At 42.6% G+C, this 26,585-nt stretch overlaps 1 protein-coding gene across 1 annotated transcript in view; it reads right to left on the reverse strand.

Moving 5' to 3' along the window:
* The window catches only part of lsamp (limbic system associated membrane protein), a gene marked incomplete at its 5' end in the record, with an annotated part of 140,930 nt that extends 119,606 nt beyond the window's left edge, over positions 1–21,324 (reverse strand). Inside the window, one exon of the mRNA XM_083694545.1 lies at positions 21,170–21,324. Coding sequence (XP_083550671.1) covers positions 21,170–21,324 — 155 coding nt within the window. The remainder of the gene's footprint in view (positions 1–21,169) is intronic.
* Between the last annotated feature and the right edge of the window lie 5,261 nt (positions 21,325–26,585).

The following is a 26,585-nucleotide window of genomic DNA, read 5'->3' on the forward strand; positions in this document are numbered from 1 at the left end:
GTTAGCCATTCATGGAACTATTTGGGAAAGTGACAAAAAGCTAGGAGCAATTCTCAATAAAATGTGTAAAAAGGTTGTTTGACTCTGTCACAAAAAAAGCAGATGAAGGGTTGTATTTGACTCTGGGCGCTAACTTTACAAACAGGCTAGCCACGTCACACTTCAGAGCTCTGTAGCTGTACGAAATGTGGAAATCGTTTTAGGAGAAGCTAAGAAAATAGAACGTATCGCCCAAAATACACATACTTTGACCTAAATGGCAATTTTCGAACTTGAATCATTGTGTAATAACAGCAATGTGCAGCACAAGGATGTCATATATCAGCAAAAAAAAATGAATATGACTAATGTAGGCCTTTAAGCGGAGAAGCAGAGGGAGAGGAGAAGAAAAGAGAGAAAAAGACAGGGCTTTAAGGAGAGAAGGAGAGGGAGAGAAGAAGCAAGGAGATAAGATGACAGGGCTTTAAAGCCCTTTCCACTCCTCTTCCTCACTCCGTAAAGCCCCCTTCCTCTCCTCTCCTTCTCTCCTTAAGGAGAGGAGAGGAGAGGAAGGGGCTTTAAGGAGAGAAGGAGAGGGAGAGTAGGATGACAGTGGAGAAGAGGAGAGTGAAAAAGAAAGGAGAGAAGAGGAAGGGGCTTTAATGAGAAAAGGAGAGGGAGAGGAGAGAAAAGCAGAGAAGAGGAGGGTGAAAAGAGAAAACAGGAGAGTGAAAAGAGAGGAGAGGACAGTGTAAAAGAACACTAACAGCAACATCAGCACCTCTGCAGAAGGCACGGCCTGCGGCCCTGAGTGACATTTGAAGCAAGGCGATCAATCTCTCATCTCCTCACCTCAGCAGCATCACTGACTTGCATACCGTCAGGATGGCTGGATAAGAATTGTCCTGAAGTGTTGTTTTGTTGTTTTCTGAAAAATATTGAATCAGCTGTTTTTTTTTTCCCCCTGTTCACAGGTTTTTTTTAGGAATATGACTCATTACAATATTCCTTGTTGTGTGTACGGTCTGCAGCTTCCTTGTTTGAAATGCTGATTCTTCCAGATGAATGATGGAATCGCTGTGTTCGTAATGTACACAATGGCTTGTGTTCATAAACTAGATGGACACGTATTGATGGTAAACAAGGCAGAGTGCCCTAGTAAAGAGAGCTTTCTGTTTTTTTAGGAGTCTGAGCTATTTTCCCAGTAGTAGTTCCTGGGACTCAAATATGCTTTCTCCACCAATTGCTTGTTCTTTAATGCCCACGCCAGCGAGTTTTGCTTCCTGGCTTTTCTTGAAGAAAGTTACGAAAGAACGGAAACCCAGAGTGGTGACGCTAGTCATTCACGAAGGGAAAGTAACGCCAGATACTGTATAACTAGGAGCAATTCTCAATAAAAATGTGTCAGAGATTGTTTAACTCAGTTGCAAAACAAAACGGTGAAGGGAGTTCAGAGGGTTGACTCTGGTTTGACCCTGGGCGCTAACTTTACAAACAGGCTAGCTACGTCACGTGTTCAGAGCTCTCTGTTATACGAAATGTCGTACGTCACGGCAAGTGGGGAATCGTTTTAGGAGGAGCTAAGAAAAAAACACATGCATTGACCTAAATGGCTATTTTCTGACTTTAATATCATTGCGCAATAACATTGTGCAGCACTGGGATGTCATATATCAGCTAGAAAACCTCAAAATTACTAACTGGTACAGGGGGCTGTTTAGACAGACCACACCTGGGGGGTGGGGGGTGGGGGGGGGCAGTGTGGCTAGGACCCGGTGTCGGAGTGGTGACGACGAAATGTTTAAGACATCAGAGCGACGTGGCAGGAAGGGGGGGCATCACATGTGTGGCCGTGTCTATGCACACCGATGCCCCCCCTTCCGGCCACACGTGTGATGCAAGCTCCCCGGGAAATTCAGGTGTTCGTTTTAGTTATTGAATGTGGGACATTATTCTTTTGGGGGATTCTTTCGGAGTTATGAGTTCTTATTTGTCACCATCTGAACATCGATGCTCCACTTGGGGGCTGGACGGCACCGACGCCTCACTTTAACTGCTCCTGGACCAGGGTAAGAGCTAGAGCTGTTTCTCCCCAGGACCATGTACACCCAACACCATCCACATACTCTTACTTCTCACGTTAATACACACATCCAGACCAGTGGCAGAACCGTTTAGAGAATCCAGAGTTACCTGTAGGCTGCCTAGTTGGTTTCGTAACAATATCTATTGGGATTATCTGTTGTCAGCTGATGCTGAGAGACACACTCACGCACTGAGGATTTCATTATCACCCTGACGTGTATGACTCATTTACGTACACAGTAACACACACACACACGCACAAGCACACACACACAAACACGCACACACACACACACACACACACACACACACACACACACACACACACACACACACAGACATAGACAAACATAAACACACACACATGCAGGGACACCAATCAGACAAACACACACACGAATACACACACACAAATACACACACACACACACACACACACACACACACACACACACACACACACACACACACACACCCACCCACCCACGCACCCACCCACCCACCCACCCACACACACACACACACACACACACACACACACACACACCGTGGAGGTGGTGAGACTTTTCTTACATGCATCTTAGTCAACCCTTTAGCATAATATCAGAAGCAGAAGCCACATCTGAACACGTCCCTCAAGGTTTTTCCCCGCTTGTTCCGGTTGCGATTGTGTTTTGTTTTGCATATCCTGTGATCTCTCCCTTGGTCTCCCTCCGCATCATTCAAACACAACATTTATCACTCAATGGCTAAGCTCCATATGCAGGATTAGAACACTACAATCAAAGATAAGAGTCGACGCAGGCAGGAAATGAAGACATGTATTTGGCTGCATATGAAATTGTTTTTCGGTTCCATGCAAACAACAACAACAACAACAACAGCAACCTTCTTTTAAGATGAGGCATGTAGATTCAAATTAATTATGACTTGATCTGGAAAAACAACCCAGTGATGTGGTGTAGAATAGTAAGTTGTATGAGACAACCCTTTATCTACATGTGACTACGCAACTGAATGGCTAGATACATTTTTAAGGTGTTATTTAGTATGAGTAATTTGTGAGGGATGACATTAAAGTCTGTTCAGACTGCAGTACTATAGTATGCAATATGTATGCATACAGTATATTGACTGTGGCTTGGACTGGGAGATGTTATCCACAGTGGTCCTGTTTATATACATATGGCAATGAAAACACTATTAAGTTATTCCAATGTTACGTTATCCCAAAGTAGAATGCTATTTTTCATTATGTATAACATTAGTCTTGTCTTACTCCGATGACACAACCATTTGTATTCACCTTCACCAGGCTCCCCTAATAATCACGGATGGAGACTTCAAGAGAATCTCCAGCAAAAACGTTATTCTGTGAAGAAGCATGTTTCACCTGGGGCCATAGATGAAACCCCAGCCTTACATGATTTTCAGATACTAAGAGACACCATTACCGGGTGGAAGTAAGACATTTAAAGTTTTGGGGGGAGTTTAAGCATTGAGGGCAACTCCAGCTAGGACAAAGGGTAAGGTGCAGGGAGGCTGACTGACCCTGACCCCTCAACTTTGACCTTTAACCTTGCTGTCATCCTCTCATGAAGCACTGGGTTGCAAGTAGAACAAACATTTGTATTCACCTAAACCAGGCTCCCCTGATAAACCCTGAGTTGCATCACGGACAAAGACTTCAAGAGAATCTCGAGCAACACTTTGAATAAGTTGTTCTGTGAAGAAGCATGTTTCTCCTGGGGCCATAGATGAAACCTCAGTCTTCCCTGATCCTCAGATTCTGAGACATCATTACAGGGTGGAAGTAATGTAAGTCATGTAAAGCTACACTGAGAGTCAAGAGAAAAAAGCCATTTACACACCTTTAAGCTTCTAAACCACACCAATTCTTAGTTTTAACCAATCATCAGAATCAGAATCAAAATTATTTTATTTGGCCAAGTATATTTGCAAATACAGGAAATTGACTTGGTGAGGTTGGTGCATGGGACATAAAAAACAATAGCAAATATTGACAAGAAATTTACAAAATAGCAAAATATTAACAAAATAGCAATAACAAATTTACAAATTTACAAAAAAGAACAATAAAACAATACATTCTGTAGGCATGTGGGTCTTTACTAGAGACTAGCAAATAACGTTGCTCAATCTGGAATGAGGTTAAATTACTTTTAGATTAGGGATAATCTGGGTCTAGGACCACAGCCATAAAAAGAAAGAGCTTGGCTCTCTGACTAGACTCCCTCCCCCCGCCTCAACCATTACCTCCCCCGTAATTCCTCCAAAATGGTTTGTTTGAAATTAAAGTGCTGATAATCTCATCATCACCATCGTCATCATCATAATAATAATTTCAGATCTGACAGTGTGACTGAGTTGTTATTGTTTGTGTATATCAGGGGAGGCTGGTTGAGGTAGAAATCGGACCACAGGCTCATTGTAATGCATGGAAGGAAATGAGGAATGGTTTCAAACACACATGTTTGATACCATTCCTCATTTCATTCCATTTTTTACTTTATTTTACCTTTATTTTACCAGGTTAGTCTCATTGAGATTAAGAATCTCTTTTACAAGAGCGACCTGGCCAAAATAGCAGCACACAAAGTGCAACTAGGTGTCAAAACATTTACACTCCTCCACTTCATTTTCTATCATACTGTTTACCCTAGATTTAAACTAATTTAAAGGGAAGAGCTCCTGTGATTTCAGGACCTTTTAAAGCTCATTCCAAGAGGAAGAGGCAGAGAATTGGAAAGCTTGTTTCCCTAGCTCTGTACAGGTCTTAGGTACAGTCAACAGAACACAGTCATGTGAGCACAGGCAATAGTTGTCATTTGACTGCTGGACTATACAGATACACAAGTAAAATGCATTACAATCAGCCTTTCCACCGACTACCTCCACCGGCCTCCCCTGGTCTACATACTATACCTCCACCAGCCTCCCCTGGTCTACATACTGCACCTCCACCAGCCTCCCCTGGTGTACAAACTGCACCTCCACCAGCCTCCCCTGGTCTACATACTGCACCTCCACCAGCCTCCCCTGGTCTACATACTGCACCTCCACCAGCCTCCCCTGGTCTACATACTGCACCTCCACCAGCCTCCCCTGGTCTACATACTGCACCTCCACCAGCCTCCCCTGGTCTACATACTGCACCTCCACTGTCAGGTTTTATGTTGGATGAGCAGACCCAGGTGCGGTGCATATAAAGAGGCAGACGAAAGGCAGCGATACAAAATAAGTTTCTTTACTTGAAAAAATAGGGTCTTGATAACACAGGATACAAACACGAACTTACACGAAAATAAAGTGGGAGAAAGCAAAGACTTAACTCGAAAAAAATAAAGAACGAGAACTACGTCTCATAACTCGAACTCGTAAATATCAAAGGCTTACTTTTCTCAGGTGATCGAACAAACAGTGCACACACTGTGGAAACTGAGCGGGGAGTGAAGGGGAGTGAGGGCATATAAATCATAGGTGACAATTAAACACAGGTGCAGGTGATGAGTCCATAATGAGTGAGTGAGTGAGAGAGTGAGATGGCACAGTGGGCGGCCGGAGGGAGACACCTAGGGGCCGCACTGGGAAGTGCGACCCCATCTGTAACAGTGCCCTCCCCCGACAAACGGCTTCTGCCGTTTCACCACTGCGCCTCAGGATGGAGGCGATGGAATGCGGTGATGAGACCCGGGTCCAGGATATTTCGCCGGGGCACCATAACCACCATAACCCTCCCAGTCGATCCGGAACTGGAGCCCCCTACCGACCCGCCGGCAGACCAGAATCCAGTTGAATGTGGCGGTTGGCCTGACCGAGAGCGGTGCGTACCTGCCTCCAGCTGCCGCGGCAGAGACTGATGTGGGCCTGGGCAGACGGAACCTCCACCTCCTTCTCTTGCTCAGGGAACAGGGTAGCCTGGTAGCCATACTGGCACTGGAAGGGAGACAGCCCGGTGGAAGAGCAGAGAAGGGTGTGCATATTCCGCCCACACCAGTCGCTGACTCCATGTGGTGGGATTGATGGAGGCGTAGCACCTCAGTATCCCCTCTAGGTCCTGGTTGACCTGCTCCATCTGCCTGTTCGACTGAGGGTGGAAGCCGGAAGACAGGCTGATGGAGGCGTCGAGGCAGGTGGCGAAAACCACCAAAACCTGGAGGAGAACTGAGGGCCCCGATTGGACACCACGTCCTGGGGGAGGCCATGGACCCGAAAACCGTGCTGCACCACCATCTTAGGCGTCTCCCGGGCCGACGGGAGTGTGGGGAGGGGGATGAAGTGGGCTGCTTTAGAAAACAGGTTGACCACGACCAGAATGGCCATGAATCCATCAGAGGGGAGAAGGGCAGAAATGATCAAGGGATATGTTGGACCAGGGGTGTTAGGGGATGGTTAGGGGTCGGAGGAGCCCAGCCGAGGGTTGGCTGGAGCTCTTGTTACGCGCGCACACTGAGCAGGCAGCAACGAAGGTGTGCACGTGTGTCCACCTCCGCTGTGGGTCACCAGAACCTCCTCCAAAGAAATTCCAAAGTCCTGGTGGCCCCGGGATGGCTGGTGAGGGTGGACACATGCGCCCACTGAAACAGCTGTGGTCGTGCAGCCTTAGGCACATAGGGTTAAACCGGGTAAAGAAAAGTGCCCACCTGGCCTGGCACGAGTTAAGCCGCTTGGCCCCCTGAATGTATGCCAGGTTTTTATGATCTGTCCAAACACTGAAGTGCCGCTTCAGCTCAGTGAAAGTGCCTTCCACCTCCGGAGACCGGGAGAAGGCCCTTCCGGGTGAGGGCTGTCAGAAGAGTGGCTAGAGTACTAAAATTCTGGATGAAAGGTCTATAAAAGTTTACAAATCCCAGGAAACGTTCCACCTGCTTCACCGAAGAGGGTTGGGGCCAGTCCAGCACCGCACGGACCTCGGTGGGGTCCATCTGGAGATGTCCCTGGGTCACAATGAACCCCAGGAAGGTGACAGTGTCGACATGAAATTCACTTTTTTTTGGGCTTAACAAAGAGCTAATGTTCCAAGAGACGCTGGACGACCAGCCGAATGTGCTGCTCGTGTTGGGCGACGTCCTTGGAAAAGACGAGTACACAAAAACACAGTGGTCGAGCAGGTCCTGGAGCACCTCGTTCACCAGCGCCTGGAACACGGCAGGGGCGTTCGCGAGGCCGAAAGGCATGACCAAGTAGTTGTAGTGGCCCGCTGGGACCATATATACTGAAATGTGTGCACTCACTGCAATGTAAGTCGCTTTGGATAAAAGCGTCAGCTAAGCGGCATATAATAGTGGTCACTAGGAGTGTTAAAGGCTGTTTTCCATTCATTGCCCTCTCTGATTCTCACCAGATTTTATGTGTTGCGTAGATCCAGCTTGGTGAAGATCCAGGCCCCCTGCAGAGACTCAAAGGCCGACGTCATCAGGGGATGCAGGTAGCGATTCTTGACAGTGGTGTTGTTAAGTCCTCGATAATCGATGCAAGGGTGCTGTCCACCGTCCTTCTTCGCCACAAAGGGGATGTGGAGGGGTGAATATGACCCGCGGCGAGGGACTCCTCTATGTAAGCCTTCATGGCTAGGGTCTCAGGGCGAGATACAGACCACAGTCTACCCCATGGGGGCGTGGAACCTGGCAGGAGTTCAATAGCGCAGTCATAGGACCTATGGGGAGGTAAATCCTTAGCCCGTCGCTTGCTGAACACCTCCCCCAGATCCCAATAAACCCGGGGAATGCCGGAAAGGTCGGGGACGGCCTGTTTCTCCAAGATTCCTGACTTCCCAGTGGAGGCAGCCATGAGGGACCTAGGGAACCAGGAACATGGGAACTGGTCCTGGTTGTTAACGGAATTCTGTGAGTGAGTGAGTGAGTGAGTGAGAGAGTGAGATGGCACAGTGAGCGGCCGGAGGGAGACACCTAGGGCTCACACTGGGAAGTGCGACCCCATCCAAAGTCAAAGTCAAAGTCAAAGTGGCTTTATTGTCAATTCTTCACATGTCAAGACATACAAAGGAATCGAGAGGACGTTTCTCACTCTCCCACGGTGAGACAGATAAAGTGCCCAGGCACAACAGATAACACATACTAAAAGTAAAACATTCAATAAAAATAATTTAAACAGTGCAAAAAGAGCAGTCAGTAAAGACAGTAAGTAGCAGCCAAATACTGTGTATTCTGTATAAAAAAAATAATAATAGTGCAATAGTGCATTGTAGCAATAGAATAGTGGATTGTCCAGATTGTCCGTAGTGTTTTTTTTGGGGGGGGGGGGCTGAAGGGTTGGGAGGGGGGGGGGGTGGTTGGGAGGGGGGTGGTGGTTTCAGCTTCCTGACAGCTTGGAGGATGTGGCTGGGGGAAGTGAGGGGAGAGAATTTAGCTTCCTGACAGCTTGGGGTATATGAAGCTTTTCGTGAGTCTGGTGGTGTGGGCACGGAGGCTCCTATACCTTCTTCCAGAAGGCAGGAGGCTGAACAGACTGTGTGCGGGGTGGCTTGCGTCGCTCACAATCGAGGTAGCTTTGCGGGTGAGGCGGGTGGAGTAAGTCTCTTGCAGGGAAGGGAGTGGGGCACCAATGATCTTAGCAGCTGTGTTCACAATGCGTTGCAGTGCTTTCCTGCTGTAACACTCCTCCAGCCTGCTCTGGTGTACATACTGTACCTCCACAAGCCTCCCCTGCATACGCTTTTTTCCCCCCCCCCATCATTGATGTTTATTTCTCAATTTTCCCGAATTCCAACATATCACGAGGGCAATGCATCCGTCACAGTGCTCACATTTTCTCTGCCTCACAAAATCTTTGGAAGCCCCATTACGCCAAACAGCTGTCCATTGTGCAACTGTGGCAATAAACGACTTAAAGTATGACAAAAAGAAGCTACAGTATCAAAGGAACAGCTCTTTGTAACCCTTCTCTGACTGTGATTAGAGTGGCGGATGGGGGCAGTGGTCTTTTCTTGGCCTTTGTAATACCCCAGTGCAAAAGTTCAGAAGCTGGCCAAGAAAAAAAACAGTACAAACTGACTGAACTGATGAGTCCCCTAAGTTGCAGCGGAGGGCTTCTCAGCAGGGTGTCAGCCTTCACAGTAGCAGACAAGAGACAGAATTAGACCGTGCTGAGCTTAAAACAGACAAGTCTGGACTTGCTAGGGGGCTAGAGAGACTCACATTATAATTCCTTCAGTTTTGACATCACTGTCTGTTAAAAGCTTGGATAATGTTATCCCCCCCCCCGCCCAAACAACATGATTACACTGCATCTAGTGCACATCAAGAACCACTTCTGACACATTTGGTTGAAAATCTTGACTTTTATTTCAGTCAAGATTTGACGGATAGTTGTTACCAGAAGCAAAGTACGGTATAATTGAGAGGCATCAGTTGTGTTGGGTAATACCTTTTTACAGGAAATGTAATAAAAATAAATGATTTTTTAGTCAGTCAATGAAGTGCTTCATCCAATCCTCCTTAGAGTATTCCGTCACAGCTGATGGGATAACTATAGGGGTGTCTAATCCTTTTAACCTTGTTAAAAATTCACGCTGCACAGCAATGACAACACATGGAAATGCTAGCTTCTGCTGGCCGCATTCCGCATAGAGTCTACACCAGCCTCACTGCCACAGCCTCAGTGCTACAGCAATTTGTGTTTGTTCAATGTAGACAAAACAAACATTATTTCTTTGGCAATAGGCATTAATAGGAGTGTGTCATCTGGTGTCAAGGCTAGTGACAGGTCACATTTTCCCATTCCCTTCTGTTTGGAAACACAATGAAAAGCTATTATTGCGACAAGTATGTTTCAGTGGGCCTTGGCATTTAGTATGCCCACCTGTTCCCAGTTAGCACAATGCCATGCACCTAAGCACATTTAATTTCAACAGAGTACAGTGCATATAAATAGACCTGCTAAAACGTACAGAAACGTACTGGTGTAAAACAAGTTTATAGTTTGGGTTCTGATGGGGTACGAAGGTTAGGGTTAGGTTTAGGGTTAGGGTTAGGGTTAGGGTTAGCCTAACCTCATGAGGCATTTCTAAGTTATATTTGTCAAGAATCAACGGCTAAAAGTCCTTCATGATGCATAAATAGTACCAACCCCCAATTGCCACTTAACAAGCCATTAGAAACATGTTATATTGACATACATGATTAAGCCATTATAAGTGCTTATCAATACTTTATAAATACCTAATACTTATTATTTCTAACCACCCACTTAATCAGATCTCCCACTAGTAGAACGCCTGATACAATGTCCTTTATGAGAGATACATCCTTTGTACATACTGTATACTGTAGGTCCATAGTTGTGAAATCAGTGGTATTCCTTAGAATTGTTTTTAATACAGATGAATTGACAGACACATACTACCTGACAGAAAATCTGTCTTAAATAGCTTTATTTACAGTCTCCTATGGACCTTTCTATACAAGCTTGTTATGTTTGTCTCCAGATATTTTCGTTGTCCTGGTATTCTTTGATTGTGATGCAATCACTTAACCAGCGTGTTGACGGACACATACTTCCCGATGTCCTTTGGATCTTTTAGAGGTACCATTCCTCATTCCACGCCATGAATTACAATGAGCCTGTCCTCTGATTTCTACATCCACCAGCCTCCCCTGAGCGGGAGTGGTGGTGAAGAGGGGGTAATATTAAATTAAATTAAATTAGTCATGCCTCTAGCAGGCTCTTGTGCCACTCAACAACCTGTAGCACCACTTGGGGTGCGCTGAGACCACCAGCGGGGGCTTTTAAAGGAACAGAGTATGACAAGGAAGTCACCAGGGAAGGCCTATTTCAATGAATACATCACTGCTTGTTAGAGGATTTAGTTGAGGACTTATTTGAGGATACGCTAATTAGATTCTGAAAAACATCAACAGATTGAATGTCAAAAAATGCTATCTGTAAATGAAATTGGCAGCAGGCAGGATGGTTGATAAACTGCCTCCTAGGTACAGTCTCCTGCTTTGTGAAACTGAAACAAAACAACAAAACAACAAGCCTCTCTCCCTCCTCCCCTATCGTTGCCTCATGCTTCCTCTAAACATCAGTATCCTTTCTATACTCGCCAAGGACCGCCCGCTGCATTATTGCACAGAGAATAGGATAAGATAAAACGAACCTCAACACTACACGCCCACAGCAGCCCTTTGGAAGACTCTTCTAAATATGTATTAATGCTTTATAAATGTTTTGAATTTTTTAATGCTTCTGTACCAACTTAAGTTCCAGCAGTTAGTCCCTCTGCTTGTTCCGGGTAGACCACAGATAGTCGGTGAGTAGATTAATCTTTTCATGACCAGTCCTGCACCTGCGATCTGCAACTGTATGTATGGTGCATCAACAACATACACATCAGGGGAGGCTGGTGGAGGCCGAAATCGGAAGACAGGCTCACTGTAATGCATGGAATGGAATGAGTATCAATGAGGAGTGGTACCAAACACATACCAGCCTCCCCTGACTGTATAGGCTGTTGAATTGGTTCTATACATTCAAGGTCTTCTGATTCAGGGACCAGACATGCATGACTGTATGATTTGTGCCGTCGTGTTGGGGTTTGTTTTGTTTTCTTGAGACACTGGCAGTGACTGGTACTGTCAGCCAATCACAGCCACAACGGCAGACTGTGAAAGAGGCTCTGGAAAATAAATAATAAAACATATTTATTGACTTTTATTTACTACTATTTTCTTCTCAACAAACACACACATTGGTTTATTAGCTGCCCAGGAATAATAAAAGACATTTGAAATAAACTGACTTGTGGGCTTTAAAAGAGGCTGCACTCTAGAATAATGTGTACAAGAACATCACAGATGAGAGTTATCAAAGACATTGTGCTTTGAAACGTCCCCCCCCCCCCACACACACACACACACACACACACCCCGAGCGAACTGAAAAAAATTTGAAATTGTCTTCATTTGTTCCTTTCCTTTCTGACTTCCTTTCTACTCTGATTTCCTTTGGAAAAAACACGGTAAAAAAAACCCACAATTGTACCATGGAAAATCAGTTCCTCAGTATGCTGTAGGTCCAATCAGTTTTTTGCTGTTTGGAGTTTATTTTTATCTAGAGAGACATGTTTCTTTCAAGGTGTGTGTTGGGAGAATTCAACTTTTGTTGTGGTTGGTGTATTCCTACACAGAATGGACTGAGGAATGGTATCAAACATCATTGAAAACATTAAGTATGGAACAGGGGGACACGTGTGTTTGATACCATTCCTCATTCCATTCCATGCATCACAATGAGCCCGTCCTCAGACTTCTGCCTCCCCAGCCTCCACTGTGTAGGACCCTAAGCATGCAATGAATACTACAGTCAACTACAACAAAAGTTGAATTCTTCCAACACACATCTTGACCAGACTGCTGTCAGTCACCAAACACTCAGATCTATAAAAGAAACATGTCTTTCGAGATAAAAAATAAACTCCAAACAGCAAAAAACTGATTGGATTCCTGGTCAGCTAAACGAGCCACCATCTGGTAAATAGTAACTCTGGATGGGTGAGTGTGTAATTGGGACAGCCCACTTCTTGACCTAAATCCTTCGTAAATGTCCTTTTATAATTGAGTGATTCAGCGGCAGCCAAAGCCCACTGCATGGAGGAAAGGATGTCACAGCTGTCGACTGTTTCTACTTTCTTACACTGACTTGAGAACCTAAATAGACACACAAGAGGTTAATATGCTGGTAAAGTGAATGCATCATAATCAAAGAATACCATGAAGCTGTCTGGGGACAAACATAGCACGTTTGTATTGGAAGCTCCATTGGAGACTAGTAAATAAAGTTATTTTAGCTATTTGAGTATGATCAAATATTTTTCATTTGATATTTGAGACATGTGTACAAGTACAAGTAAGGTGGCTAACTTGACCAGTCGCTAATATAGCTGAAAAGCGATTTTTTAAAATAAATCTTCCTGACCTGCACAGTTTTTCACACTGTCTCTCCGTTTCTGTGATGATGGGGTAAGAAAAATAATGAACACTTGTCATTATGGTGGGACCAAATTTGACAGCCAAATAGTTGCAATAGATTTGCATTAGATCAGATTTGGTTTAACTTCAAGGAGAGATAGAACAAAGTAAAGCATCCCTGACTGCCCCAGTAACCTTTGAACTCTGAACTCTTGACTTGTTTCAGGATGCCTTCAGACAGCGACCCAGGCAAGACTGTCAGCACAAGGGCTGTGCAATACAATCGCTAAAGCTGATTATCTCAATATTATTTTCAATATACTGTATGAGCTATATCAATAATGTATACAAACAGTACAGACTACCATGGTGGTAAACACAACACAATAGGTTAAATGTTATGTTACATTTTCATTAAATACAGTATATGTATACTAATACATATACTGTATACATATACAATACATATACATATACAATACAAATACAGTATTTGTATCGCAATGTATCGCAATAGTTTCGTATCGTGACCCATTATCCAAATACAGTATGTATCGTGAGGTCCTTACCAATACGCTGGTGAAGTGGAACGCAAAAGTGGAACACAAATATTGTATCACATTCAACAATCTAGCTAAAATAGCTATACCTACAGTCTATTACGGAGCTTTTTATACAAGCTTGCTATGTTTGTGTCCAGATATTTTCGTTGTCATGGTATTCTTTGATTGTGAGACAATCACTTCACCAGCATATTCCCAGTCACAACTTGTCAGTTACTAAAATCTGTCAGCCTCATAAAAAACAACACAACCATCTTCCCATCCATCCACAGCCCACATCCTGCCAATGACTGCTTAAAGTAGCTCGGCACACACAACACAGAAATCCGGCTGTGGGAAATTGCAATGATTCAGTGATGTACCAAAACCTCTAGATGAAACTTAGAAACATTTGGAGATTCGACATTCACCTCCCCCCCCCCCCCCCCACACACACACAAACACACACACTGTCTCTCCGAAACAAAATGGGACAGGGAGATAATGAGGAAGCTGGCAGGCACACAGCTTTCCAACTGTAGCATCATGAGTGAAAATGAAATTGATTTGAAAATCCTGGCTCTGCCGGGGCAGAAGCAGAGGGGATTATGTGGTGATTGTACTAATACTGTGTGTCGCTGTCCCCCCCTCTCTCTTTCTCTCTCTCTCTCTTTGCTCCTAGGCTTTGAATCAGGTCACCAACGCATCGCAACGTGCTGGACGGCACAGCATGGAGGGAGGCAGGGAGGGAGGGAGGGAGGCAGGGAGGGAGGGAGGGAGGGAGGGAAGGAGGGAGGGAGGGAGGGAGGGAGGGAGGGAGGGAAGGAGGTAGGGAGGGAGGGAGGGAGGGAGAGAGGGAGGGAGGCATGCGACGAGGCCTGTGGGGGCACTAAACTGTAACAAACCTGCACTCAGACAGATGACTGGCTGTAGGATAGGGACCCCCTAGGGAGAGAACATCCCAAATTGTGTTGCAGAGTTCCTCTCCTTACGGAAATACAGCAAATTATTTTATTTTTTTTCCATTTGCATGCAACAATGCCTGTCGGGGGTGTTTATAAGCATGGTAATTACGTTATAGTTACCGTACACGTAGTATATATGACTCATAATTCTGCTGAAATCATACATTAACATCAAGACTTTACCGAAACAGTGAAAACATGAAGATAAATAATTGACTTAGGAAATAGAAAAGCTTTTTTGCAGATATTTTCTCTAAACGTGATTTGAGATACAGTGTATGTTTCATGCCATTTCTAGGGCCAGGAGAATTTCTTGACCACCTGACCTGAGTAATGCCCTTGGTGGGTCTTTTTCCCAAGGTTTCTGGTAGTCGTTAAGCCCCATGTGAGAAAGATGTACTGGATATGAATGTTTAAACCTTACAGTAAGTGCTCTCCTCTTGAGCACTGCTACAGAAAACGACATCAATAACTGCTCTAATTGAAAATCCATGTTTGAAGTAAATTACTTGGCCACAGTCAATGGTAATAAGGAATGATTTATTAAATCATAACAGTACAACAATATAATCTAATACATAAGGGGTGCCTTTTGGAGTCAAAATAACTTACCTCAAGAAATGTGACTGGACTGATAACAGAGGATATTCAATATGCCAAGAGCTGTCTGGTAAAAAAGTAATTATGTAATTATATAAGGTACTGTATGTGTGTGTACGAAAACAAAACCAATTCAATTAAAGAGATAGTTTATCCAAATTACTCATTGAAATTAGTATATACTGTAGACAAGGATGCACTTCAATCAACATTTTGGTTCTGTTTATCTTGGCACTGTAAATAAAAGCTAATTGTTAGCTTTGTTAACCAAAACCCAATGCAAGTCTGTGGACCTTAAATTAGCATGTTTGAAATTCCATGCCCAGATCATCTCAAATTCTCTGAAGAGACTTAATTACATGACTTGATTTAAAAGACTTTAAAATGATTTGACAGGTAATATTAACTTAGGCTCCATTTGGGTTTTGGTACTTAAACAAATGTATTGTTGTACGTTGCTTTGGATAAAGGCGTCTGCTAAATGCCATAAATGTAAATGTAAAAATGTAAATGGTTAAACATTTGAACAATTACCTGTTAGTTACTGTGCCCAGATAAACAGAACCAAAGTGTTGGATGAAGTCTGTCCTTGTCCATAAACTCATTTCTGGGTAAGGAACCAAATATGTGATTTTGTAATTTAGGTGAACTATCCCTTTAAATCAGCATCATCTTTCTCATGCTCACTATCATCCTCATCAGGATGTAATTCAAATGATCAAAGTACTTACAACTTATTACAAGTATAAAAAAGGAATAATCTAAATAAATTATGTATATAAATATGACACTGTTATTATATTAGAATGAGCTCTTGTCTGTGAGGACTACAGAGTAAACAGTTAGTTGAGTTATTCATTTTCAACCTCGCCTCGGCATCCGGATGTGGCCCAGGTACAACTTTGTTCCCTAGGCCAGAAGTGGGCCATTCCTGAGCCTTATCTTTGCCGTGAAAAGGCCAGTATGTAGATGTGGCCCAGGCCCCAACCATACTCAGACCAAAGATGGCCCAGTAGCTACTGGAACGTATCAGGGCAACATTCCTCTTCCCAGAGCTGGCCCACAGCAAATTGCCAACTCTCAGCTAGGGCTGGCCCCCCCACATTTGGACCAAATCCGGCCCATATAATACTTGCTGTTTTCGGCACTCAGCCATATGTGCCACCACAAGACCATATCTGGCCCACAATTGTCTGCTAACTGGGTACTTACTGTATATAACTGATTCAAAGTATAAACAAGTACTAAATAAATTATATTGTTATTACACTGTCTATTATTAGAATGAGCTTTGGTCTGAAAGGTCTGTATTTGAATTGGGAAACTTAGTAAACAGTTAGTCATTTTCAAATCAGTAGCTGCTCCTACCCCAAACAACAGTTAAGATTTCATTTCTCGCTTGTAAACCCTGCAACACTCTGAAAGACAATCTTCATGAGAATCCCACCAGAAAACAGAAAAGTACTGTATATACATTGAGAAAACTATTATAATGAGAGGATACCCTTTATATTGCTTTAATTTGCAGTAGTAGAGAAATAGTGAATTGGATGTGTCTTCTTAAGTACATACAAAATAAATGGAATGAAATTTAAAAAAAATAAAATAATATACTTTAAGAAATGGCTGTTCATTTAGTAGAAATCGGTGTGGTTTCTTCCCATGTGTATGTGGAATATGGATATGCACTTACATGGCTACATCAGTGGAGGCTGGTGGAGGTAGAAATCGGAGGACAGGCTCATTGTAATGCATGGGAGGGAATACAGTTACAATGAGCCCATCCTCCACCAGCCTCCCCTGGCCTATGTGATACTGGAATTGAAATACCTACAAATACGCAGCAATAAGTAACATAGTTCTGACAAAGTAAGTTCAGACAGCAAAACCGAGTAGATTTCAAACATATACTGTATAGAGCCTGGCTTTCATACTTGAGTTACAAAAGAGTGATTTGGGGACGGCTGTGTGACATTGTGCAGACCCCAGGGGGACACACAAGCACACAATGACTTCCCCCAAAATAACATGGGCCGGAGAGAATATTGTCAAAAGGCTGGTAATTGACCCGGAGGACAGCAATCACAGAGTCTGTGTCGTTAAAGCTGTAATAAGCAATTGTCAATTTTCGGCGCCTCTCTCTCCCCCATATCAAAAGGGAGCCCTGCAGGGCAGCGCACTGTCAGAGTGTGAAAAAGCAATTAAAAAATAAAGCATTGTGACCAAAAAATTCTGGAAAAGGCAACAAAATAACTTTGACACCAGGGCATTAGTCATTGTGAACAGGGAAGCTCTAAATTGGGTTGTTGTTGATCAGGCGATGTCAATCTCAGCACACTCTAGAATGTAGGCCATATTTCAGCGACCTCAATGTGGCAAGACAACTGGGATGTGAACTTAGAATGTAGCACACAGTGAAGGAAATGTTAAATTGTGAAGGGAAACAAAGATTTCACTCGAAGCCATCTTAAATTTAAATGGTTCAGATCCCAGGGCTCAGTGGAGCTCTACGTAATGTGCATGACTAAGAGTGGTACCATGGATACAGGGTTAGACATATTATAATAATAACAATAACAATAATAATAATAATAACAGTAATAATAATAATAATAATAATAATAATAATAATAATAATAATAATAATGTATTACGTTCATTAATAGCTTTTCATTATACAAAAATAATAAAACTGCATAAAATAGAAGATACAATAGAACAATAAAAAATATATATATACACTCACAGAACACTTAGGAACACTATACTAATACTGGGTAGAGACGACTTTTGCTTTGTGACATGGTGCATTATCATGCTGGAAGTAGCCATTAGAAGATGGGTAAATTGTGGCCATGAAGGGATGCACATGGTCAGCAAAAATAGGCTGTGGCATTCAAACAATGATTGATTGGTATTAATGGGCCCAAAGTGTGCCAAGAAAACATTCCCCACACCATTACACCACCTCCATCATGAGAAGGTGTACAGGTGTTCCTAATAAAGTGCCCAGTGAGTGTACATACACATAACCATATCATAAAAGCAGCAGCCTAGGAGGACAGGGTAGGCCAGCCGATAAAGATGCATCTTAAGGTCTGCTTTATAAGCCACGTAAGAAGTAAGATTCCCTTACTTTAGACAACTTGTTGTTACTTGTTGTAAGTCACTTTGGATAAAAGCGTCTGCTAAATGTCATAATGTACAAAATGTAATGTAAATGTCAAATCCTGCATGGATTGTTTCATTTATTCAACAAACATGTTTCATGTGTGTGGACATGTTAAAGCCTCTGCAATGCGATGACTGACTAACACAATCTTGAGCTTTAACAGATTAACTCCCTGAGCTCCAAGACAGGCAAAAGAGGTCTAAGGTCAACATCTGGTTAAAGCTTTACTTTAGCAAACTACAGCACAGCATGTACAAACAATTATGATACAGTGCCATTCTATATTTCCATGACACACTTACAACACTTTACAACAGGTTGTCCTGTGTAATAAAACTGTAATTACTCTTGAAACAACATTGTACAAACATGTTGTTGCATGGAATTGGAGTTATTAAAGTATTTAAGTTTGAGGAAAACAATAACGTTTAGTAATTTTGTGATATTTAAAACACAGAAGAATTACATGTTTTTTTTAGAATAAGTCTTCTCCTTTCTAATTGAAGGGATACTGCTGGCTTGTTCCTTGTACTGTACTGTACATCCCAACTGAATCACACATTGTTTCTCTATTTCAGCAGTTCTGTCTGTGCCTGTAATGTCACCTTTAAACCCTCAGGCGATTGTAAAATAACCCAGACTATATTATACCTTCAGGACACCACTGCCCCAACAGAAACACCAAACCAGCTTACGGATTCAAACACACTTTTCTGGCTCGACAAATTACTACCCTAAGGCCTCCCCCCACTGAAAGCACTCACACCGTGGCCCTTAAGTTTTTCTATCAAATTTGTCAAGTGGAAGCTGGGAGTGAAAAATGCATGCTGTTTTTTTCTCCAACTGAGCTAGTGGGGCCCTGTAGACACTGTAGTGGCCTGTCATGCAGAAACAAATTGTTCAAGCAGAGCCGACTTAAAGTTCAGAATGTATCTTGAACGTACTTCAAACTTAAAAATGTACTTCAAACATAATGGGCTTGACTTTGTTTTTGTTTCGTTTTCCAGGGTTCTCTCCAGGAGTTCTGAACAATGTCATTGGCATTATCAAAACCCGACTTGCTTTTTTATTCATGTCAAATTGTGCAAAAAATACCACTAAAACGCTGAATTCACTGAGGAACATCATAACGCTTTCACTCTCGCTTTCGTTTCTAACAACGATGTCGTTGGCGATCAAAGATAGTTACTCTCTCATTACTAAATATATAGTTTAATTTGCCTGGAAATGTTTACAGAGTGGTGACAAAATGTTCACAGCGCGGCGCAGTCCCACTGGAGAGAACCCTGTTTTCTACAGTATATGCATCCAGAGTGATATACAGTACAGTCTGAGGTAGCAATCTGTACAGTATATTAAGGGGAATCAATTGAGGCTAGTAATTCCACGACATCAGGTGACGAATGAGTTCACTTCACTTTATTTAAGGTTAAAGTTGATGGATTGGTCTATACATGGTTGAACCATGGCTAAGTTCAACAGTAACTGAGCCTGAATCGACTCATTTCATCAGGGTCTAATTTAATTGATGACACCTGTTTGTGAGAGGGAATCCATTGAGTGGATTTATCCCTAAACCCGACACTACTGGTCAGATTGTGTTTGACCTGTGGGTTCCGCAACACCAGATGTTCTCTCAGCTTTGAGTTATTAAACCATGGCATTGTAGTACGACTATAATTAGGAAACCAAGATAATGTGTTTTCAATGACTTACCTGGATAAACAATCATTAAATTAGTTATTTGACACCGCATAACCTGAACAACCCACTACTTTTCAGACATCTTACCAATGTAGCCTACGCTCTAAAGTAGCCATGGGTATACTGTTAAGTCAGTCATTGATAAAGAGTGTGTGTGCGTGTACGTGTGCGTATGCGTGTGTGTGTGCCTGCATGCGTCCGTGCGCGCGTGTGTGTGTACGCGCGCGCGTGTATCCTTCCGTGCGCGCGCGGAGTGCGTACTCTGTAGCCTATCTGAGTATCTAAGAACAATGTACTTGGGTCATGCACAGGCTCCTCAAAATATTTTTGGTGAAGATGTACCTTTTTATTCACATATAGCCTACTGTAAATCCCCACGCAGTGGTCTACCAGTTAAAAACACATGGCAGTGTTCACGTGACTAATGACATCTGTCCAACACAGTATCACAATAGCCTTAAGTTGACAGCTTGCATTGTCTGGTAGATGATTAACTATGTCTACTCCCGAGAAAACTGGCACAAAGGAGGATGGAGTCGACAGTTATGCATTTTAGTTTATCTAGTTTATTTGTTAATGCTGGATGATGCAGTGGTTGGTTTTAATTTCCGAAATGTAATTGCGTCGCTATTTACGCTACCCCTTCCATCCCTCCCCAGTAGCCTTTTCCTCTTATCCGCGGGCAGCATCCCTGTGTTCCTCTATGACGCACTTTATATTTTCACTGATTTTCAATGAGTGATAAAGCATCGTCTATAACACGATAAGAAGTGCCTTATCTTCAGCTGTGTGAGGTTAATGTAATAGGAGTCCTGAGATCATGAGATCGCGTTGAAATCAAGTCGATATTGTTATATACAATCATCGCTTCCTTTCCAAACCTATGAATAAGTGTCCTCTCTTGGCATTTCTAAAAGCCCCATTCTTTGCCACATCTATATAGGAATAGTGAGGCTATTTAACTTCGTTCAAGTCGTGTTCAATTTCACACAAAGCGGCATTTCAATAGCTCTAAACAATTAGTAACAAGTATGTGCCTAGTAGCCTTAACGAACTATAAAGAGCCTAACTCATGCTGACTAATTCAATCCACATATCTGGTCTAATGCAGACAAAACTCAGCATCACTTAAGAGCGGCAAGTAACGGTTGGAAAGTTGGGGAGTCCTACCTGATCACCGCTGTATCGCCCTGACGGATGGTGATGTTGTCGGTCGTTCGCTGCATATCCACACTTCGGACGGGGAACCCTGTAGGGATAAGACACAGCAGCCTGAGAAAAGCAGCCTGCAACTGCCTCCAACAGGATCTCCTTCCGACCAGCATCTTGAACGGGACGCGCAGTAGTAGCTAAATCCAAGAGAAAGTGTTTGGACTTGGGGAAAGCGAATTGGAAGTCGCGCACCGACCCTTTGCGATACTCCGCGACCAAAAAAGTGTCACGAAGGGGTTTCTATGATGTTCGGGGAGATAATTATGCGTTGAAATATCAAAGAAAAAAGGCTTGGAGGGAAACATGTATTCCGTAAGCCCTCTCTCTGTATTCCACTATGCGATTCGCTCCCGCGCAAAGGCAGTGATGTGCAGACCGAGTTCTTTTAGAGGGTGGGAAATTCAGTCCTCGTCTCCATTCAGTAGCTCTCACTCCAGCTCTCTCTCTCTAGCCGATTACCCCACCCCCGCTTATGCATCGCACTGCTGCTGCCCCCTTCACGAGAGTCTGATGCGCCCTTATTGGTTGTCACGACAACAGCACCATCTGAGGTCTCTTTCTACTAAAGACACAACTGCGGTCGGCAGCTGAGCTGAGCTGACAGGGGAGAGAAGTCAATGGCTATGGGGCGAAGTAAATGACTCGATTGTTTTTGAGGACTTAAAGATCAACAATCTGGCACAATGCGCACGATAACATTTCTGAAAGAAAAACCCAAAAGGTTTGAGATCTTGAAATCGTGTTGCGAATTGGATTCATGCCCTGAGCTTATAGTTTCGAGTACAGAATAATGTTGTCGCTTGCTTTTGAACATCTTAAACAGTAGATGTTATTATTAAACAGAGGTCGGCTTTTTTTGTAATTTTTTTTTTTTAAGTGAGATACGATAACAAACAAACGTAAATTGGACTCCTACTTAAAAAGGGGACATATAGCCCAGCTAATAAACCAAATTCCTTAACTAAAGATCTTCAGGCATGGGCGCATCCTCCTTCTCCCCTGCCACACGGCTCTGCAGGTTAAGCCCGCCTCCTCACCGTGCAACTCTGAGCATCGAAACTGAACAATTGCGAGTTTCTATTCTATACTGTTATTCGATTATATTAGATCTATTCTATTCAACATTACTTAATCTGTTAGATTTATTCTATTCGATACATAGGCCTACCATTCTTACTGTAATTTCAGTGTTGGATGTACGTGTATACACTTGTTTCTAGAAATTGGGTTTGGGGAAAGAAATATTCATGTTTAAATTTTCTCTATAACTCTTTTAAGCCAGTAAATATGAAATAAACTGAGGGATTAAAAAAAAAGAAAAAAAAAGTTGTTTATTGTTTGCAGGGTCATGCACAGCTTGTCATAAAAAAACAACAACTGTGCAGACACATTGATTCTGACACTGATGGTAATTACAATCACTTTGGCTGTCTCTGATGCAAGGGCAACAGTAACAAGGACATGTCTTCAACTTCATCAGAAATGGAAATGCGGCAACATAGCCCGTTTTCCTATCATTGCCAATCAGGAAAGACATTTAATAGGCCATTTCCTAATGTTCAATCAGCACCCCAGCTTAATGAGGGGTAATGTGAATCAGACAGTGTATTTCACGTTCTATTAGATATGAAAATAAAATTTTAAAAATCACTTTACTGCAGTCAGTTCATGGATACCACAAGAATTGGACCTTGGTTGATTCACTGGTAACTCCTTATTGGAATGCCAATTCAACTATGAACAACTTGTGTGGATCTGAAAGCCATTCATAGGGGACAATCACCATAAAGTGGGCTTGATTTACATCCCAAACTAACATGAATATGACAAGGATTTATGATGAACGTGGAATTCTTTGTTAACCAGCAGTTTTGTCAACAAGAAGCCTGCTAGCCAGCCGTCTGTGTTCAAATCAAATTGTGAAGATCAGCAGCTTTATAGCACTGAATCACACTTGGTTTCACAGTGTGATGACAAGCAGCATAGCAGGATACATGGGTTTAGAAATAGATTAGCTACCCAAATGGAACTGCATCTGTGGGAGATTGGAGGGAATTATGTTGGATAATTAAAATTAAAATTGGAGAGTTTATGGAAGTGCTAATATTAGTGCATAAAAGCACTGGTGCAATAAAATGCTTTCAGCTGTGGTCTATGGATGCGCTGCATGTTTCTGAGTACAAAATTATAACCTCTGAATCTTCCATTAGTAAAACATCAGCTGGAACGTTCAAGCCATTTTACAGACATGGGTGAGCACTAAGCACACTTAAAAGGGACCATTAGGTTTTTGGATGGCAACGTAGACAAATTTCACTTGCACATAGCTCTACTAAGCATTTGCGCTGCAGTAATCTTTGTACTGATTATTTTCAAGACAGAGAAAAGTACTACATGAAGAACTGATATAATGAATCAGACATCAAAGTCGGGTATCACGGCTTTTCCAACAGTAACAGATGCCAATTTCTTATCAGTGTAAACACTGAAATAAGTGTTATTGGGATTAGATATTGTATGTGCAGGGAGGGGCATAAAAACACCAATAATATGAATGAAGTGGAGAGAGAGAGGGACTTCTACAGTTCATTCATGATATGGCCCCCAGTTGCAGCTTTACCCAAGCCTGAACAAATGACCAGTGATCCTCCAGTCTCACCACTGTTCCTCCTGCCCTCTACCCTTCTGTAGAGACACACGCGCACGCACGCACACACACACACACACACACACACACACACACACACACACACACACACACACACACACACACACACGCACACACACACACACACACACACACACACACACACACACAGAAGACACACACACAGAAGACCCAGACACACAGTCACACATACACACACAAACAAACGTGCACACAGTCATACACACACACACACACACACACACACACACACACACACACACACACACACACACACACATATGCACACAGTCACACACACACAAATGCGCACACACACACACACACACACACACACAAACACAACATCCTGCCCTTCTCCTTGCACACACTGCTGAAAGAAACAGGATTGTGATCCATTAACATGCCACAGAGATGCCCCTTGTGCTGGAGTGGAGGAGGGGGCTATTGAAACACTGTTATATGGGGATGAAAACATATTACACATACTGTACTATAATAATAATAATAATAATAATAATAATATAATACTGTAATATGAGAAGAATGTTGTAATATACACTCACAGAGCACTTTATAAGGAACAACTGTACACCTTCTCATGGTGGAGGTGGTGTAATGGAATGTTTATTTGGCACACTTTGGGCCCATTAATACCAATGAATCATCGTTTGAAAGCCACAGCCTATTTGAGTATTGTTGTTGACCATGAGCATCCCTTCATGGCCACAATAATATAATGCACCATACTGCACTCAAACTAGTTTCATGAACATGACAATGAGCTCAGTGTTCTTCAGTGACCTTTCCAGTCACCAGATCTGAATCCAATAGAACACCTTTGGGATGTGGTAGAACGGGAGATTCACAGCTTGAAAGTGCACCTGAAAATCTGCAGGAATTGTGTGATGCAATCACATCATCATGGACAAGAATCTCAAAGGAATATTTCCAACATCTTGTGGAATCAATGTCATGAAGAATTGAGGCTGTTTTGAATGCATGTTCTCGGTGAGTGTGTATGTGGTGTTGTAATATGTATGTATGTATGTATGTATAACAGTGGAGGCTCCTCAGAGGAGGATGGGGAGGACCATTCTACTCAGTGAGTTTCAGAAAAATAAAGTCATCCTTATTTTACCAGGCAAGCTGACTGAAAACGTATTCTCATTTGAAGCAATGACCTGGGGAATAGTTGCAGGGGAGAGGAGATGAATGAGACAATTGGAAACACAATTTTTAGATAAAACTATAAAAAATATATTCACCAAATACCTAATTAAAACCAACTGTTTTGCAATGAAGGTCTACAGTAGTCTCAACATCACTCTCTAGGGTAGCACCATGATGTAGCCGGAGGACAGCTATTTTCCATCCTCATCTGGCTACATTGACTTCAGTTCAAAACCTAGGAGGCTCGTGGTTCTCACGTACTTCCATAGACTTACACAGTAATTACAACGACTTCTGGAGGATGTCCTCCAACCTATGCAGGGCTCTTGCAGCATGAACCGTCATCTTATCCATCCAATCAAAAGATCAGAGAATGAAGTAAGCTACTGAGAGCATAAGCTACAGCTATAGCACTGCAGTGTGGTGAGAAGAAACACAAAAGAGAAACACAAAAGTTGAACAGTTTTTAAGAAATTAATTCCTGTGATTGTAAACATTGATTGGAATTGTAGGTTAAGCGCTTTAGTTCTAGTTAACTTTCGTTAATATGGTGACAACGATATTATGTAGAGGTTATCGTAGGGGTTATGGTATGAAGGTTTGGCTTGGAGAGGTTTTTGTACCTGGTCAACTGTAGAGAGTAGACTGAAGACCCATCTTTTCAGGCTACACCTTGACTGTCCCTCCTAAAGACCTCTTCATCCCCACTACCCCCCTGTACAGTTTCTCTACTGTAAATAATAATAAAAAAATAAAAATGATGACTGATGTATAGATGATTCGCTTACTTTAGACAAATGTACTTGTAAGTCGCTTTGGATTAAGGTGTCTGCTAAAAAAAAAGAGCAAAAAAGCTGTTGTTCACTGTTCCCAGTAAAAGGGAAAAAAAGAGAAAGAGAGAAGGAATTTGAACAACAAGAAAAGTGATGAGGGTGTTTGTGGCTGCTATGAAAGAGAACTGTGTGTGCGGTTGATCAGATCAGCTAGATGCAAGGCAGTATTTAATGTGTCACTGTCACCTTGACGACTCCAATCTATTTCTCCTCCTGTGTACCTATGTTATAAACGTTCCATGTGTAGGCTAGGTTGTAGCAACCTCATGATTGATATAGCGTGGGGAAATTCTAGTATCACGCCCGGGCTGGGTATGTAGTAAATAGCCTAAATCTGTGTTACAGTACATTGAGCTGGGTGAATGGAATATGAATGGCAGTCATCCAATCTTTAATAGAAGTAAGGCCATGCTCATAAAAAAAAACCCAGCACCAGCCACCACTAACATATAATATCTACAGTATAATATCTACAGTATAATATCTATAGTATAGTATCTATAGTATAATATCTATAGTATAGTATCTATAGTATAATATCTATAGTATAGCATCTATAGTATAGTATCTATAGTATAATATCTATAGTATAGTATCTATAGTATAGTATCTATAGTATAATATCTATAGTATAGTATCTGTAGTATAAAATCTATAGTATAATAGCTATAGTATAGTATCTATAGTATAGTATAGGATC

Source organism: Argentina silus, assembly GCF_951799395.1.
Source record: "Argentina silus genome assembly, chromosome: X".
NCBI classification, from domain to species: Eukaryota; Metazoa; Chordata; class Actinopteri; order Argentiniformes; family Argentinidae; genus Argentina; species Argentina silus.